At 36.8% G+C, this 12,637-nt stretch overlaps 1 protein-coding gene across 1 annotated transcript; it reads right to left on the reverse strand.

Annotated features, from left to right (window-relative positions):
• Nucleotides 1–324: 324 nt before the first annotated feature.
• On the reverse strand, nucleotides 325–8,225 carry LOC122072836 (leucine-rich repeat receptor protein kinase HPCA1-like). The gene is made up of 19 exons (XM_042637265.1): nucleotides 7,991–8,225; nucleotides 7,787–7,907; nucleotides 7,611–7,682; nucleotides 6,386–6,460; nucleotides 6,226–6,297; nucleotides 4,744–4,905; nucleotides 4,560–4,634; nucleotides 4,193–4,264; nucleotides 4,003–4,074; nucleotides 3,818–3,886; nucleotides 3,642–3,719; nucleotides 3,479–3,550; nucleotides 3,204–3,338; nucleotides 2,340–2,827; nucleotides 2,099–2,257; nucleotides 1,836–1,972; nucleotides 1,514–1,733; nucleotides 1,108–1,343; nucleotides 325–992 (listed from the first exon to the last, which is right to left on the reverse strand). Exons 1-19 carry the CDS (start codon nucleotides 8,094–8,096, stop codon nucleotides 504–506), a joined length of 2,910 nt encoding a protein of 969 aa, XP_042493199.1. The 5' UTR covers nucleotides 8,097–8,225; the 3' UTR covers nucleotides 325–503.
• Between the last annotated feature and the right edge of the window lie 4,412 nt (nucleotides 8,226–12,637).

Below are 12,637 nucleotides of genomic sequence, written 5' to 3' on the forward strand. Positions count from 1 at the left end.
ATAATGGAATTACAATCCTCTCCAGTCAAACTACAGGCCATCAACATCAAAAGAAATAACTCAATCTTCGATAACAAAATAACTTAAAAGTATTTGTCATTGCTGATATTGAGCTGAGAGAGGGGTGGGGAAGGGTTGCGAAGGTGGGTGGCTCACGGTAGAAGGTAAGGCGGGGGTGAGAGGTGGTGTAGGGCGAATGAGGCAGGGGGTAAAGGCCAGAGAGGCTGGAGGAGTGGGGTCTAACCTGAGTGGGTTGTACTGGGAGGAAAAGGGAGGGGAGGAGCAACCTTACAATTGCACTAAGGTAGGAAATAAATAAATAAATAAATAAAATCATTGCCATCTATCAACCTTTAAGCAAGCCTAATGTCACATATACATATCAAAGATCATACATACACAATTGTGGATTGCCACTGAAGCAACCAGAATATGGTAACCATCCGCTACCAAATTCATATTCCAACATGTTTAGGAAAACAATGAAATGCTCCTACTCCACATCATTGGGGTTCCACCTTGGAAGGTAAGAAGTCACCACTATAATCACAGAACTCATTACTGTAGGGAAGGTGGGGCTTTCCTGATCTACTTTTCCCAACATCATAAGTTCCTGAAGTGGATGGAGACGATTCGGCATTTGGGTTTAGACCAGCCAACTGCATTATCCTCTCAATTTCTTTTACAACTTGGCTCATTGTTGGGCGGTTGGCTGCCGAATCTTCTACGCAGTTGAGTGCCAGATCCACAAAATTTTCAAATCCCTTGAGTGTGTGTCCTGAGCCATTTATGTTTGGGTCAATAAAATCATGGAGGCCATACAGATCCTTTGTCTTATCCATCGCTACCCTCACCTGTCTCACAATGTAATTAGTCCCCCGCTCTATTGGCTTCCTTGCAGTTATTAGTTCCAACATTACTACTCCAAAGCTATAAACATCACTTTTCTCGGTCAACTGCTGCGTCATATAATATTCTGGATCCAAGTAACCCTGCATGTATAGAAAAAAAAAAGCAAGTTTCGTCAATCCTTGTTAAAACTGAACTGAAAGGACATTCATTTATATATGTTAGCATTGGGGATTAACGGGTTTAGAATTCACTCACCATCGTCCCCTTTACTTGAGTTGTGACATGATCCTTTTCAGAATCATTCATTAGCTTGGAGAGACCAAAATCAGAAACTTTTGCATTTAACCTCTCATCAAGGAGGATGTTGTTTGATTTAATGTCCCTATGTATTACAGGAGGATCAGCAAGTTCATGCAGATAAGTCAGACCCCTGGCTGATCCTACGGCCGCCTGAAGTCTCTTCATCCAATCCAATTGTATACCTGACTTCCCTATATATATGTTGATGAACAATTAAACAACCCCGCAAGATTCCCAAACTTCTAGTAAACCTATGAATTAATTAATTATACAGGAAAATAATTAAAACACAGATAGATGCACATCTATGCAATAACTACTAGTAATGTAATCCATTTTAAAAGAAAGAAAGATCAAGTACCTGAAAGACTTTCCCTTAGAGTACCATTTGGGATATATTCATACACCAAAATTTGTTCCCCTTGCTCAAAACAGAAACCCACAAGGTTCACAAGGTTCTTATGATGAACCCTGGAAAGCATCTCAATCTCAGTTTTAAACTCAAGACCGCCCTGCAAGGATCCATGTTGAGCTCTTTTAATGGCAACCAGATGCCCAGATGAAATTGTCCCTTTATAAACCTGTACAGATCATATTCATGATCATCACTATCATTTTGTAATTAAACCACAAATAAATAAATTTATTCAATAGGAGAAAAGCTGTAACCATAATATAATAACCTTCCCATATCCCCCCTCTCCAATCTCACTAGCCTCTGAGAAATCACATGTGCATTTCTTCAGTTCCTCAAAAGAGAACCATCTAGCTCCTTTTAACTGAGGAATACTACCACTACTTTTACTCGGGTCCCAGGATGCTGCATTTGCATGAGATGGAAGAAATGACAATAATAATAAGCCTCAGAATGAAAAGGATAAAAACAAAGACAGAGAAACAAAAAATATATATATCATTTAGCCATCAAAATTGATCATGGACTTACCGAAAGGAATGTTCTGTTTAATAACTCTCTCTGCCCTTCTCTTCTGACGACAACCATAAAATCCTGCACAGATCAGCACGAGTGCAACTAGAAATCCTCCGATAGCTGCTCCAATAATAATTCCAAGTCTCACCGAATTGTTTGATTTCGTAGAAGATTCTACATAACAAGAATAGAGACATGAACATTAACAGTAAAACAAGATCAAATTTTGGTTTTAAATAGATCTGTAATTAATTACCTCGAAAATAACCATAGTATGTAGTAATGAAATAAAATGGCCCAAAGTAATTTGGTGGCTTAAAGGTTTGGTTGCTCAGCATTAAACCAATTCCCAATATCTCTGACCAACTGAAACGATTATTTCCAGATGGGAAGATCTCCAGACTTATTTCAAGGTAATCATATGAGTCCTTTCTTAGGTTGCTTAAAGAAACTGAATCCACAGGAAGTTGATAGGTCCCAAATGAATGCAGAAGTGAACTTTCAAGATCTTTATAATATGATGATCTTCCCAAGTCTGAGAAGGAAATAGTTCTGAAAACTAGGGTTCCCTTGTATGGGTATGAACATTTACAGGTAGGGCTGGCATTCTGGTCTGAAGGACAAACAACAGGTACACAATTCATTGAGGCAGTTGAATATGATGAGATAGATTGATTCTCGGACTGCATGCAGTATTGGGATGCTGCTCCTGTTTTTGCGGCACAATATGGATTACCCAGGAGTCTGAAACAAAAGAAGGAGAAAGTGAGATCGATGATAAAAATATGAACATATACCACAATGTCCACTTTGGCCCATGGACCTCAAGGCTTTAAAATGCATTGTGCCATGTTAAGGAGACTAGAAGTTATTAACTAGCCCAGTAATCTCTCCCTACGTGATGTAGGACTAAAGTGTGCACACCGTCACCTATCTCCCAGATCCTCTGGTACTTGCCGTATTCTTAGTGGGGACACCTCACCGATCTCCCAGGTGGATCTAATACTTGCCGTATTCTTGGGTGTTACATCTAAACTTTAGACTTCAAATTGATAACCAACAAATGAAAAATCCTCATTGAAAAAATGAAATCAAAACAAAATAGAATGTCGTCACATACATTAAGTGGTTATGGTATACTCCTGTATCCAAAAAAGCTTGAATTGAATTATTTTGTAAATCAATGAGTTGCAGTTGATTGCTAAAGTCAGCACCAATGTCTAATGTACCATTAAGCCGATTGTATCTTAGACTCCTGCAACCAAATTTCAATAATTATTGTTAGATTCTAAATGTCCATTTATAAGTTAGTAACAGAAATTATAGAGATGCATGTACTGATGACACTATAATATTTGTTGTTCATGTACTCTACTTAAGTCAGTTGATACTCACACAGTTTGTAATTGAGGATTGCTGAACAGAGCGGCTGGTATTGCTCCTTGAAGATTAGATTTATCCATCAACCTAAAGGATAAGATAAGTAAGTTGAGGCAAACAAAAATTTTCTTCACAATATATATGAGAGAGAGAGAGAGAGAGAGAGAGAGAGAGATACAGTGTGGTCAAGGACCCAAAGGTTGTTGAAAACCATGACGGGGCATCTGTTATATCAAAATTATTATTTCCCAGGTCCCTACAACAGAAATCATCTTGGGTTAATGAGTACCAATTGATAAAGCTTTCCTCTGCCATTAATATTTATATTAATTTTGATAACATTTTTCTACTTACACATAATTGAGGACATCCATCCCAGTAAGGTCTGGAATGGGGCCACTCAGATTATTGTTGGATAAATGCCTGAAATGGAAATCCAAAATTTACATTTTCAGAAACAATAAAACTGAAACCCGAGAGACCTATTCCTATCATGAACGAATGTGAAGGTTCACAACCAATAGGTTATGGATACTCACAGCTCAACAACACTTGTGAGGTTGTTAAGGTTTGAAGGGACTGTTCCACTTAGCAAATTCCTATCAAACCGTCTGTCACCAGTGAATCAAAACAAGACATCAGATGAAATTAAGGTCAAGCTCACTATACAAGTATCCTAGTGCAAAAGGAATGAATTAAAAAGCCAAGTGTAGATGGCAAGGTACTCACATAATCTCCAAGGCTGTAACAAGTCCAAGAGTGGAAGGAAGGCTTCCAGTGAGTAAGTTGTTGTCAAAAAGCCTGTTCATCATTATCAATTAGTAAAGGTGATTGAAACCAACATCGACTGACTAAAAAAAGAAATGATTATGGCATTGAAACTAAAAAACCCCCTTAGCTACTGCAACTAAATGATAAATGATGGTATATTTTGGAGAATGTTCAAGCAGAGATCCCAAAATTTTGGAACTGGGCAACCGTAATTTACTGGTTACTGTTTTCAAAATGGTCTACTCATAAATTATAGTTTGGAGTTGGATTGTCCTCCCATTTGAACAACTGTGTATTAAATAATTAGCTTTCCAAAGAAACTTACGCATGTATAAGTTTCATGTTTGAACTGAAAAGTTGAGGTGGAATGGTACCAGAGAGCTGATTCTTTCCTAAATGACTGTAAATCAGGAGCAAATTCTTCAGTGATTCATAATTGGAAAAATATTTTGATTCAGAACAGAGCTGCATAATTCCAGAAAAAATAAAAATGAAGGAAAAGGGCGTACAAGTGTGGGGTATTGACTAGCATGTCAAGACCAGGTGTAGTCCCATTGGAGATTGGTATAGGTCCAGTGAGCTCGTTGTCAGCTAGATCCAACCAAAAAAGCTTAGCCAATTTACCAATAGAAGATGGTATTTTTCCATTGAACCTGTTAGAATTTAGAGCTCTGCAGACAATAAAGTGAGGAATTTTAAGATGACTGAACAAGAGGCAATATTAATTTCAAAAAAAAAAAAAAAAAATGATCTGTTTGCATCTGTTTCTGCTGAATGGTTGTAAAGGTTTTGCCTAGGCATCAATGCATCTTTGAGGTCCAAGGGGATCAGTTCTCCTGATGATCTTGCTGTCTATATATTTTAAATTTGGGGAAAAGAATGCTATCTGGTCGTATGGCCCTCATGAAACTCAAAAAGCTCACTAATATTGATGTCCATTTGTGCCCCCTCATTGGGCCCTGCGCGACCATAGAGTTATTTTCCCCTTTAAATTCAAATCATTTCTCACTTCTGCGTTTATATGTTTCTATAAAAGTAATTTTATCTCTCACTGATGTGCTACATTTTAACCTTTATGACAAGCACCCGAAAAATATGGCATCATATATAATATATGGCTCTCGCCTTGGGTGCCTTGGCCTAACCAAGGCATCACTTAAGCATCAAGGCGGCTACATATAGACATTGAGAAATAAAACCAACTAACTTGATACATGATACTAAGCATTGGAAAGAGAGTAAGAGCAAGAACATTTAAAATTAGTACACATGGTCCCAACTAGGGGTGAAAGTTTGGCCCTTACAACCCGAACCCCCCTTGGCCCGCTCTGAGCCCGATAAGGTTTGGACCAAGTTTTTTGTCCCTGAGGGTGGATTTATGGTTGAAAAACCCCAACCCTGGGTCAGGGTTGGGTTAGGTTAGTTGAGTCCTCAACCCAGCCCAACCTGGCCCGAAATTTAACCTTGTATCTTTATATTAGAAATTAGGGCTCTAATAGGTATTTTATTTTTTTGATAATTTTTTAATATATGAGACATGAATGGAAAAAAAATGTCAATCAAGATTAATCCAACCATTATAAAAGCCAAGGTCAACTCAACCCAACCCGACCCTAATAGGGTCAATTACGGCCAAATTGGGTTAGTATGAACCTGACAAGGCTGGGTTTTGAATTTTGAGGACTTAGGATTAGGTTAGGGTTTTAAGAAACCCAACCCAACCCGTCCCTCTTTCAACCGTAGTCCCAATTCCCAAACTGTATTTATAAACTTTCTCATGATAGATTTATTACCATAAAAAAATAAATAAATAAAAACTTTCTTGTGATAAATTGACCCAATAAAAACTTTCTCGTGATAAATTAACCCAAAAAAACTTTCTCGTGATCAATGTGTGAGATTTCACGTGTAAACAAATGCTTCTAGACTCTTGAATTGAAATTTAGAAAGAAAAAAAAAAAAAGAATTCTTTCCATAGCTCAGAAACTTACAAAAATGTCAGATTTTGTAGAGAGCCTATTGAGTCAGGGATCTGACCGTAGAAACCACAACCAATCAGGGTCCTAACATAAGCAGAAAATGCTTTTGTCAGCCGCGCAATCTAACAGACATTACCTTCCACTTTTTCAGGTCTGAGTATGTAATTCTTACAAGGAAGTCAACTTCTTCAAATTCCCAATTGATGCTGGAATGGGTCCAGTCAGGTTTTTGTTGGAAGATAGATCCCTACACAAATCAATTTACAATAAGTGATGAGGACATTGATAATCTGATGCAGATCACTAGGATAGCTACTCTAAAATGTACCAAAGAGGAAGCAAGAAGACAGTGAGTCATCAACTCAGTGACTTAACTTGATTAGGAATAGTTTTCTCTAACTTTACTGCATTTTTATTTATTTCTTTGTAAAGGCTGAGTTTTTCTTTTTATTGGCCTTTGCTATTAATATATGATAGTGTAAGGGTTAAACCCTCTCCCATTGATTTTTACTCTGTATAAAGTATGCCTTTACTGCTCAATACTCTGAAACTCAGATTAATGGCTGTGGGATGTAGCCGCTGCCTGGTATGATGCTGATCAAGGTTTGACTGTGAATCTCAAGTCATCTTGTTCTTATATCTTCTTCTTCACTGTTTAATTCCTGCAACAGGTTAGTTCTTAACCTAAGTTCATGTGCATGCTATAAATCTGAAACCTTCATTCTCTAACTTGTTGCTATTGACAGTTCAATTCTGATTTCATATTGTTCAATCAGGTTCTACCCTTCAACTGTCTATGATTTCAAATTTTGAATCTGATCTCACATCATTGATTCCTATTGTTACTAGGATTGTTGGTTTTCTTACTTTTATTCTCTGTTTTCTAGTTTCCATCACTAGATTATGTTTTGCATAATATTTCAGATTATTGTCCAGTTCTATTCTATATTCTGTTTAACTGTGGCTACTGAATCTGAATGAGTTTTTTACTGATCAGAAATCACTCAGTTAGTGATGTTAATTCTTGTTTTTAGAAGTCCTATTTCAAGTAGGATTCTTCTGAAACTCGAGATCAAACCCTTGGATCAAGTTCAACTTTTAAAATTTTGTTCCTTTATATGATTCAAATCTGAGATCCAGATGATTGTTTATCACTTATTTTTAATTCTGGTCAATATTCATTCATTGGCTTCTGGTTTTCAACTGAGTTAGAAACCCATCTTAATTATAACAACAAAAGCAATACGAACTCATATCTATCAATTTTCTGTGAAATCCTCAACCTATTTGGTAAGTTTAAGCCCAAAGTATTACACCAACTTCAACCACTTCCCTATTAAGAAAGACATAATCATATCAGTTCAAACAGAGAAGGAAAAATGCAATGGAAGACTTACAGTGTCTGTAACTCAGAGAGGAACTGTATGTTTTCCGAAAACGGACCTTTCAGTCTACTGCTTAATATTGTTCTGAAATAGAAATTGAAGAAGGGAAAGAGAAGTATCAAGAATTTTCCACAAAGTTGAAACCATTGATAACTGATAGAAAAATAATGAATTTAGTAATGCCTTACATAGAGATCACTCGAGAATTAGAGCACTTAATCCCAACCCAACCATCACCACAAGGATCTGAATCCACCCAATTTTTTGGTGTATTCTGCCAATCAATCTTGAGGGCAGACAGAGCAGCACCTGCATCAGGAAATTAAAGATATTGGATTGAAATGGATAATATCTTTATTGAGATGAAGTTAACCAGTGGAACAAGACCTTACCATCCTTAGAATTTGTCACGGCTGCTATAGATGTAATTTGAAAGAGAGAAACCAGTAGCCAAGCGTAGTGGATTCTTTGAAGATCCATTGCTGATAAACAACCCATCTAAAGCAGAGGACACTACTACTATTTTGTTATCAATGAAGCCCAACTAACACATTTTCTTAACTACGTCTGGATTTTGGAGGAAGCGTTCAAACTTGGAAGGTTTAAAAATCCAAGCACTGAGACTGTAACTACAGCACCTTTCAGTTTTTCTCTCCACCATGGGACCCACTAACTTGGCCGGCTACAATTTCATCCACTCTTCGAGTTCCGTAGACCTTTCAGCATTGAATATTTGAGAGTGACAGGGTGAAGCTAGCGATGACACTTAAAATTGCAGTGCTAGTACGGATAGGATATTTGTTGTTACGAGAGCCTGAAGATTCAACTGTTAGAAAATCCTCTGCCGCGGATGTAGTGATGCCGCGAGATCCACGTTTTGGGTTATCTTCCCCTTGAAAGGTTCAAAAATCCACTGCTTCTAATTACTTCCAACTCCAAACTTCTGAGACGATAATTACAGCAACTTTTATTTTATCTTCAACATGGGACCCACTAACTTTGTCCGGCTACAATTTCACCATCGGGATCCACGTTTTGGGTTATGACCCGACATACACTTGAGGTCATACCAGAATAAACAGAAGAGGAAGAAAGACTGGGTCGGGCTGTGCTCAACCCGAGTCCTCAACCCTGACTTGACGCTGACTCTAGAATCTAGATTCTAGATCAAACGTTTAGAAACCTGACCGGGTCTAAAGTATATTAAACCAGACCATTTTCAGACTCAAGGTGGATTAGGGCCGATAGGATTAAACTTGCACATCTACCACAACCTCACTTTTTATGTGAGAATGACAATGTGGGGAGTGAAGGCGTCAGAGAATTGAATTCTATCACCGTCTCATCTCTCATGGGGGTCCCCTCATTAAATTCATGAGGACAACACCCAACAACTAGATGTACTCTTGATTGAGCAATCCTTGGAAACATGGTTCTGATTTGAATCGTCTTCGATCGATCCGATTCGTGCATAACTAAAGCGCGAGGGTAAAGGGGCCCTACTACTCGGATTGGTATCGGCCTTGAGTGATTCCAAATTCAAGTTTCAGACTTTTTTTTTTTTTTTTTGGTGAAATCCAGGTTTTTGAACTTTAGTTTCCTGTCAGGCTCCAATCTAACACGAATTTTGAGATCAACTTTTGAATTACATTTTGCCTGTATAAGGCATGGTTTAAGGAATTGGATCGAATTTAGTAGAATTGATAGAATTAGATTGACATTGACTGAGGCTGATCTAGATCTTAGGGTGATCTCCTATCGGTGGATCTATATTAATGAAGGATAAAATAGTAAAACAATAAAAAAATTTTAAACAAAAGTAGAGATATATATATATATATATATATTTCTATCCGATCTAGACCTATACATGCAGATCAATGTTAAGGACAAGCATCTTATCAGTGAGGTGGGGCATCAACATCATGTAACTAATGTTTGCAAAAGATAATTAATGTTTTAAATAGCAAGTCAACACTGAAGCATTATATGTTAAGCTAGGTGGGAATTAGCACATTCTTAGTTTAGTTGGTATTTTAATTAGCAATGGTTGTGGAGATAAACCTTTTTTTTGGGTAACGTGTGGAGGTAAACCTAAATTCACGGTATTAATCTACCTAATCATCAAATAACCTAATCAAGAGTTGTACTTGAAAATTATTATTTTTTATCTTTTGGGGTGCAACCGTCCAATAAGGATGTCAATTTTTTGGGCTCTGTTATTCGGTTTGATTCAAGGTACAAAGTGTAAAAATGAAAATCAAATTGAATTGATTTGATTTGGTTTGGTTTGATTTTGGTTCTTTACTCTATTTAATTTGATTTCCTATTTAGATTGGTTGCTATTTCAGGTGTTAGGGCCAACTTATTAACATCTTCATCAAAAAAAAAAAAAAAAAAAATTACTTACATTTTAAGGTCATAATTCATAATTTTTTTTGAAGTACTAACAAGGAATAGAATTTATAATCTACATAGATTGAAATAGTAAACAAAAATATAATTTTATCTGGTTTCTTATTTGATTTGGAAATATATAATTTGGTTATGATTCATGGTTTAATCATAAAATCAAAACTGAATTGAACCGAGAAATGATTTCATTTTTGAATAATTTATGTAGACTTAACATTGAATAATTTATGTATATAATTATCCTTTCATAGATAGGTTCGATTTGACTTTACAACCCTCACATGAAAGGCAGCGTGGCCCAGAACAAAACATGAGTGCGTGCCATGGTTGATGATTCCACAAACAATCACCAGTCAACGAATTGGGGAGAAATCATGACTTTAATTCTATGTTTTTGGGTATGAACAGCTGTACTGGAAGACCTTATTTTCTTTTTTTTGGTAACCTATGGGAGACTTCAATTCTATTTTTTGGGTAGATTAGGAGACTTCAATAATTCCACAAGTACGCCATCGCAGTAGTACATTTTGTGGACTCCACAGGCCCACATCCCCCACAGACATGCTAACTGATGTTATCATCATCATTAGCCAAAAAAACACTAGAATACTGCTGTCCTAGACATATTAATTCATCTATTAATTTCGAAAGAAGAAGTTGATGAAAAATAAATGTGAAAACGATTTATGAAGATCGATGAACATGTATGATAAACACTACAAAGACATGTTTTATGTATATCTAAATCCATGACCGAATGATAATAACTCATCAAATCTCTTCTCGTATGCTCTTTGTACAATACGATCAATCTTGGTCCGATCTAATCTCTTTTCCTTTTGTTTTAGGTCATTAACCTCACTTAATGAGTCAATGATAACTATATATAGAGGTGAGGGTAGAGACCAACCCTGTAAAGAAATTAGGGTTTCCTCTCCATTAAAGAAACGATACCTTAGGTCCACACATAGTAATATATATTTTATACCATTAAGGTGTGTTAATAAAATCTAATAAAATCCAATATCTCCATAGAGATCACTTATCATTATTGAATCATTTTTGTTTACTCCATTTGTAGTCGACACCACTAAACCGATTTTTGAAAACAAACCTTGGACTATGCTAGCTCATCTAATTGGAAATCTTACAAATATGGTACCATGGATTATTCATAATTTTCTCTAATTTGGATCCGCAACGATAACATTTACCTGCATGTATATATAAGGATCCAACATCCGTCTTTTTTTATTTTCATATGCATCCACTTTTTTAATGAAAAAAAGTGAAACAAATGTTTTTTTTTTTAAAGGATAATTTACAACGCCACCCCTTGGAGAATGTCACAATTATAAGAACACCCCATCTGTTTCACCAAATTAGACTCAGATCCCTTACTGTTAGTCACTGTTAAACCAAGAGGTAAAATAACCGTTATACCCTTTTCACTAAAACTCATTTTAACCCTCTCTCTCTCTCTCTCTCAAAAACCACAACGAAGTGCAAACGCAAAAAGGCAACGGAATCCCCTCGCACATCTTCTGCTAGGAACGATCACGAAAGCATCACAGACACAGCAGGGGAAGAATGATTCCATTCTGCGTTTGGCTCTAATGGGTAATTTATAGCGAAAAGCATTTGGCAGGAACTCCTAACTGCCCTCATGGAAGCGAAAGAGGTGAGGTTAGAACTTCAAACAAGAGGAAGCTTATGCGAGCACGTCACCATGGCTGACCACAATGACTGACGGTAGGGGGTCTGATTCTAATTTGGTGAAACAAATGTGGTGTTTTTATAATTGTGGCATTCTCCAGGGGGTGCCACTGTAAATTACCATTTTTTTAAGAACTGAATTTATTAATTACGTGTTGAGCTCAAGGTGTCACCATTACAAAGGGTGGTTAACTAGGGAGTGGAGTTTGGCCATTTCATGCATACGTAAGCTATAACACCTTCCAGGCCAAGGAATCAGTCACATGATAGATTGACCTTGGAATGTAGAAGAAGTTGCAACTTCGAAAATGAAACAGATGTTGGATCCTCCCATATATGTCTAGGTGAATGTGCATACAGCAGAACATAACACCTTTTTTTTTTTTTTTTTTTTTAAAGATCTTATGTCATTGCTGAACCACATGGTAGGACATGTAGTAGCTCACCCACTATAAATGAATTGTTTTAAGTATAAACGTTTTTCTTTAATTGTGTGTAAAATAGAGAACCTATTCACTACTGGTGATTTGACCTATCAATGACAATAGAGAAGGAAGAATTCCTTCACTTTCTTTTGATGCAAGAGCACTGGTTGGTCATGTAGTCACTGCACTCATACATATACATATATGGGAACATGTTAAAAAAAAAATTACCGCTCCATTCTTGTGAAATAACAAATTCAAAGACACTTTGGCCATGCACCAGTGCCATGAGTGCTCGCAAAACCATCATTAATGGTGGAATTTCAACTTTTTATGGGGATGAGGTAGTCATTTTGCCCCCTTATGTTTGAGGTAGGGGGTCACAATCATTTTGCCCCCTTATGTTTGAGGTAGGGGGCCACAATGCCTTTCATGCTAATGAGAGAAATAAAAAAAAAAATCCAATGGCTGAACTAGAAGCGG

This window comes from Macadamia integrifolia, chromosome 3 (assembly GCF_013358625.1).
Source record: "Macadamia integrifolia cultivar HAES 741 chromosome 3, SCU_Mint_v3, whole genome shotgun sequence".
Classification (NCBI taxonomy): domain Eukaryota; kingdom Viridiplantae; phylum Streptophyta; class Magnoliopsida; order Proteales; family Proteaceae; genus Macadamia; species Macadamia integrifolia.

What these genes read in the sequence shown, in the direction of transcription:
- LOC122072836 (XM_042637265.1), bottom strand. Translation starts at nt 8,096, where the DNA reads ATGGGTTGTTTATCAGCAATGGATCTTCAAAGAATCCACTACGCTTGG. An exon ending in CTACAAAATCTGACATTTTT is followed by an intron (nt 4,906 to 6,225) that starts GTAAGTTTCTGA and finishes TATTGTCTGCAG; the next exon opens with AGCTCTAAATTCTAACAGGT. An exon ending in TCTAAGGGAAAGTCTTTCAG is followed by an intron (nt 1,344 to 1,513) that starts GTACTTGATCTT and finishes ACATATATATAG; the next exon opens with GGAAGTCAGGTATACAATTG.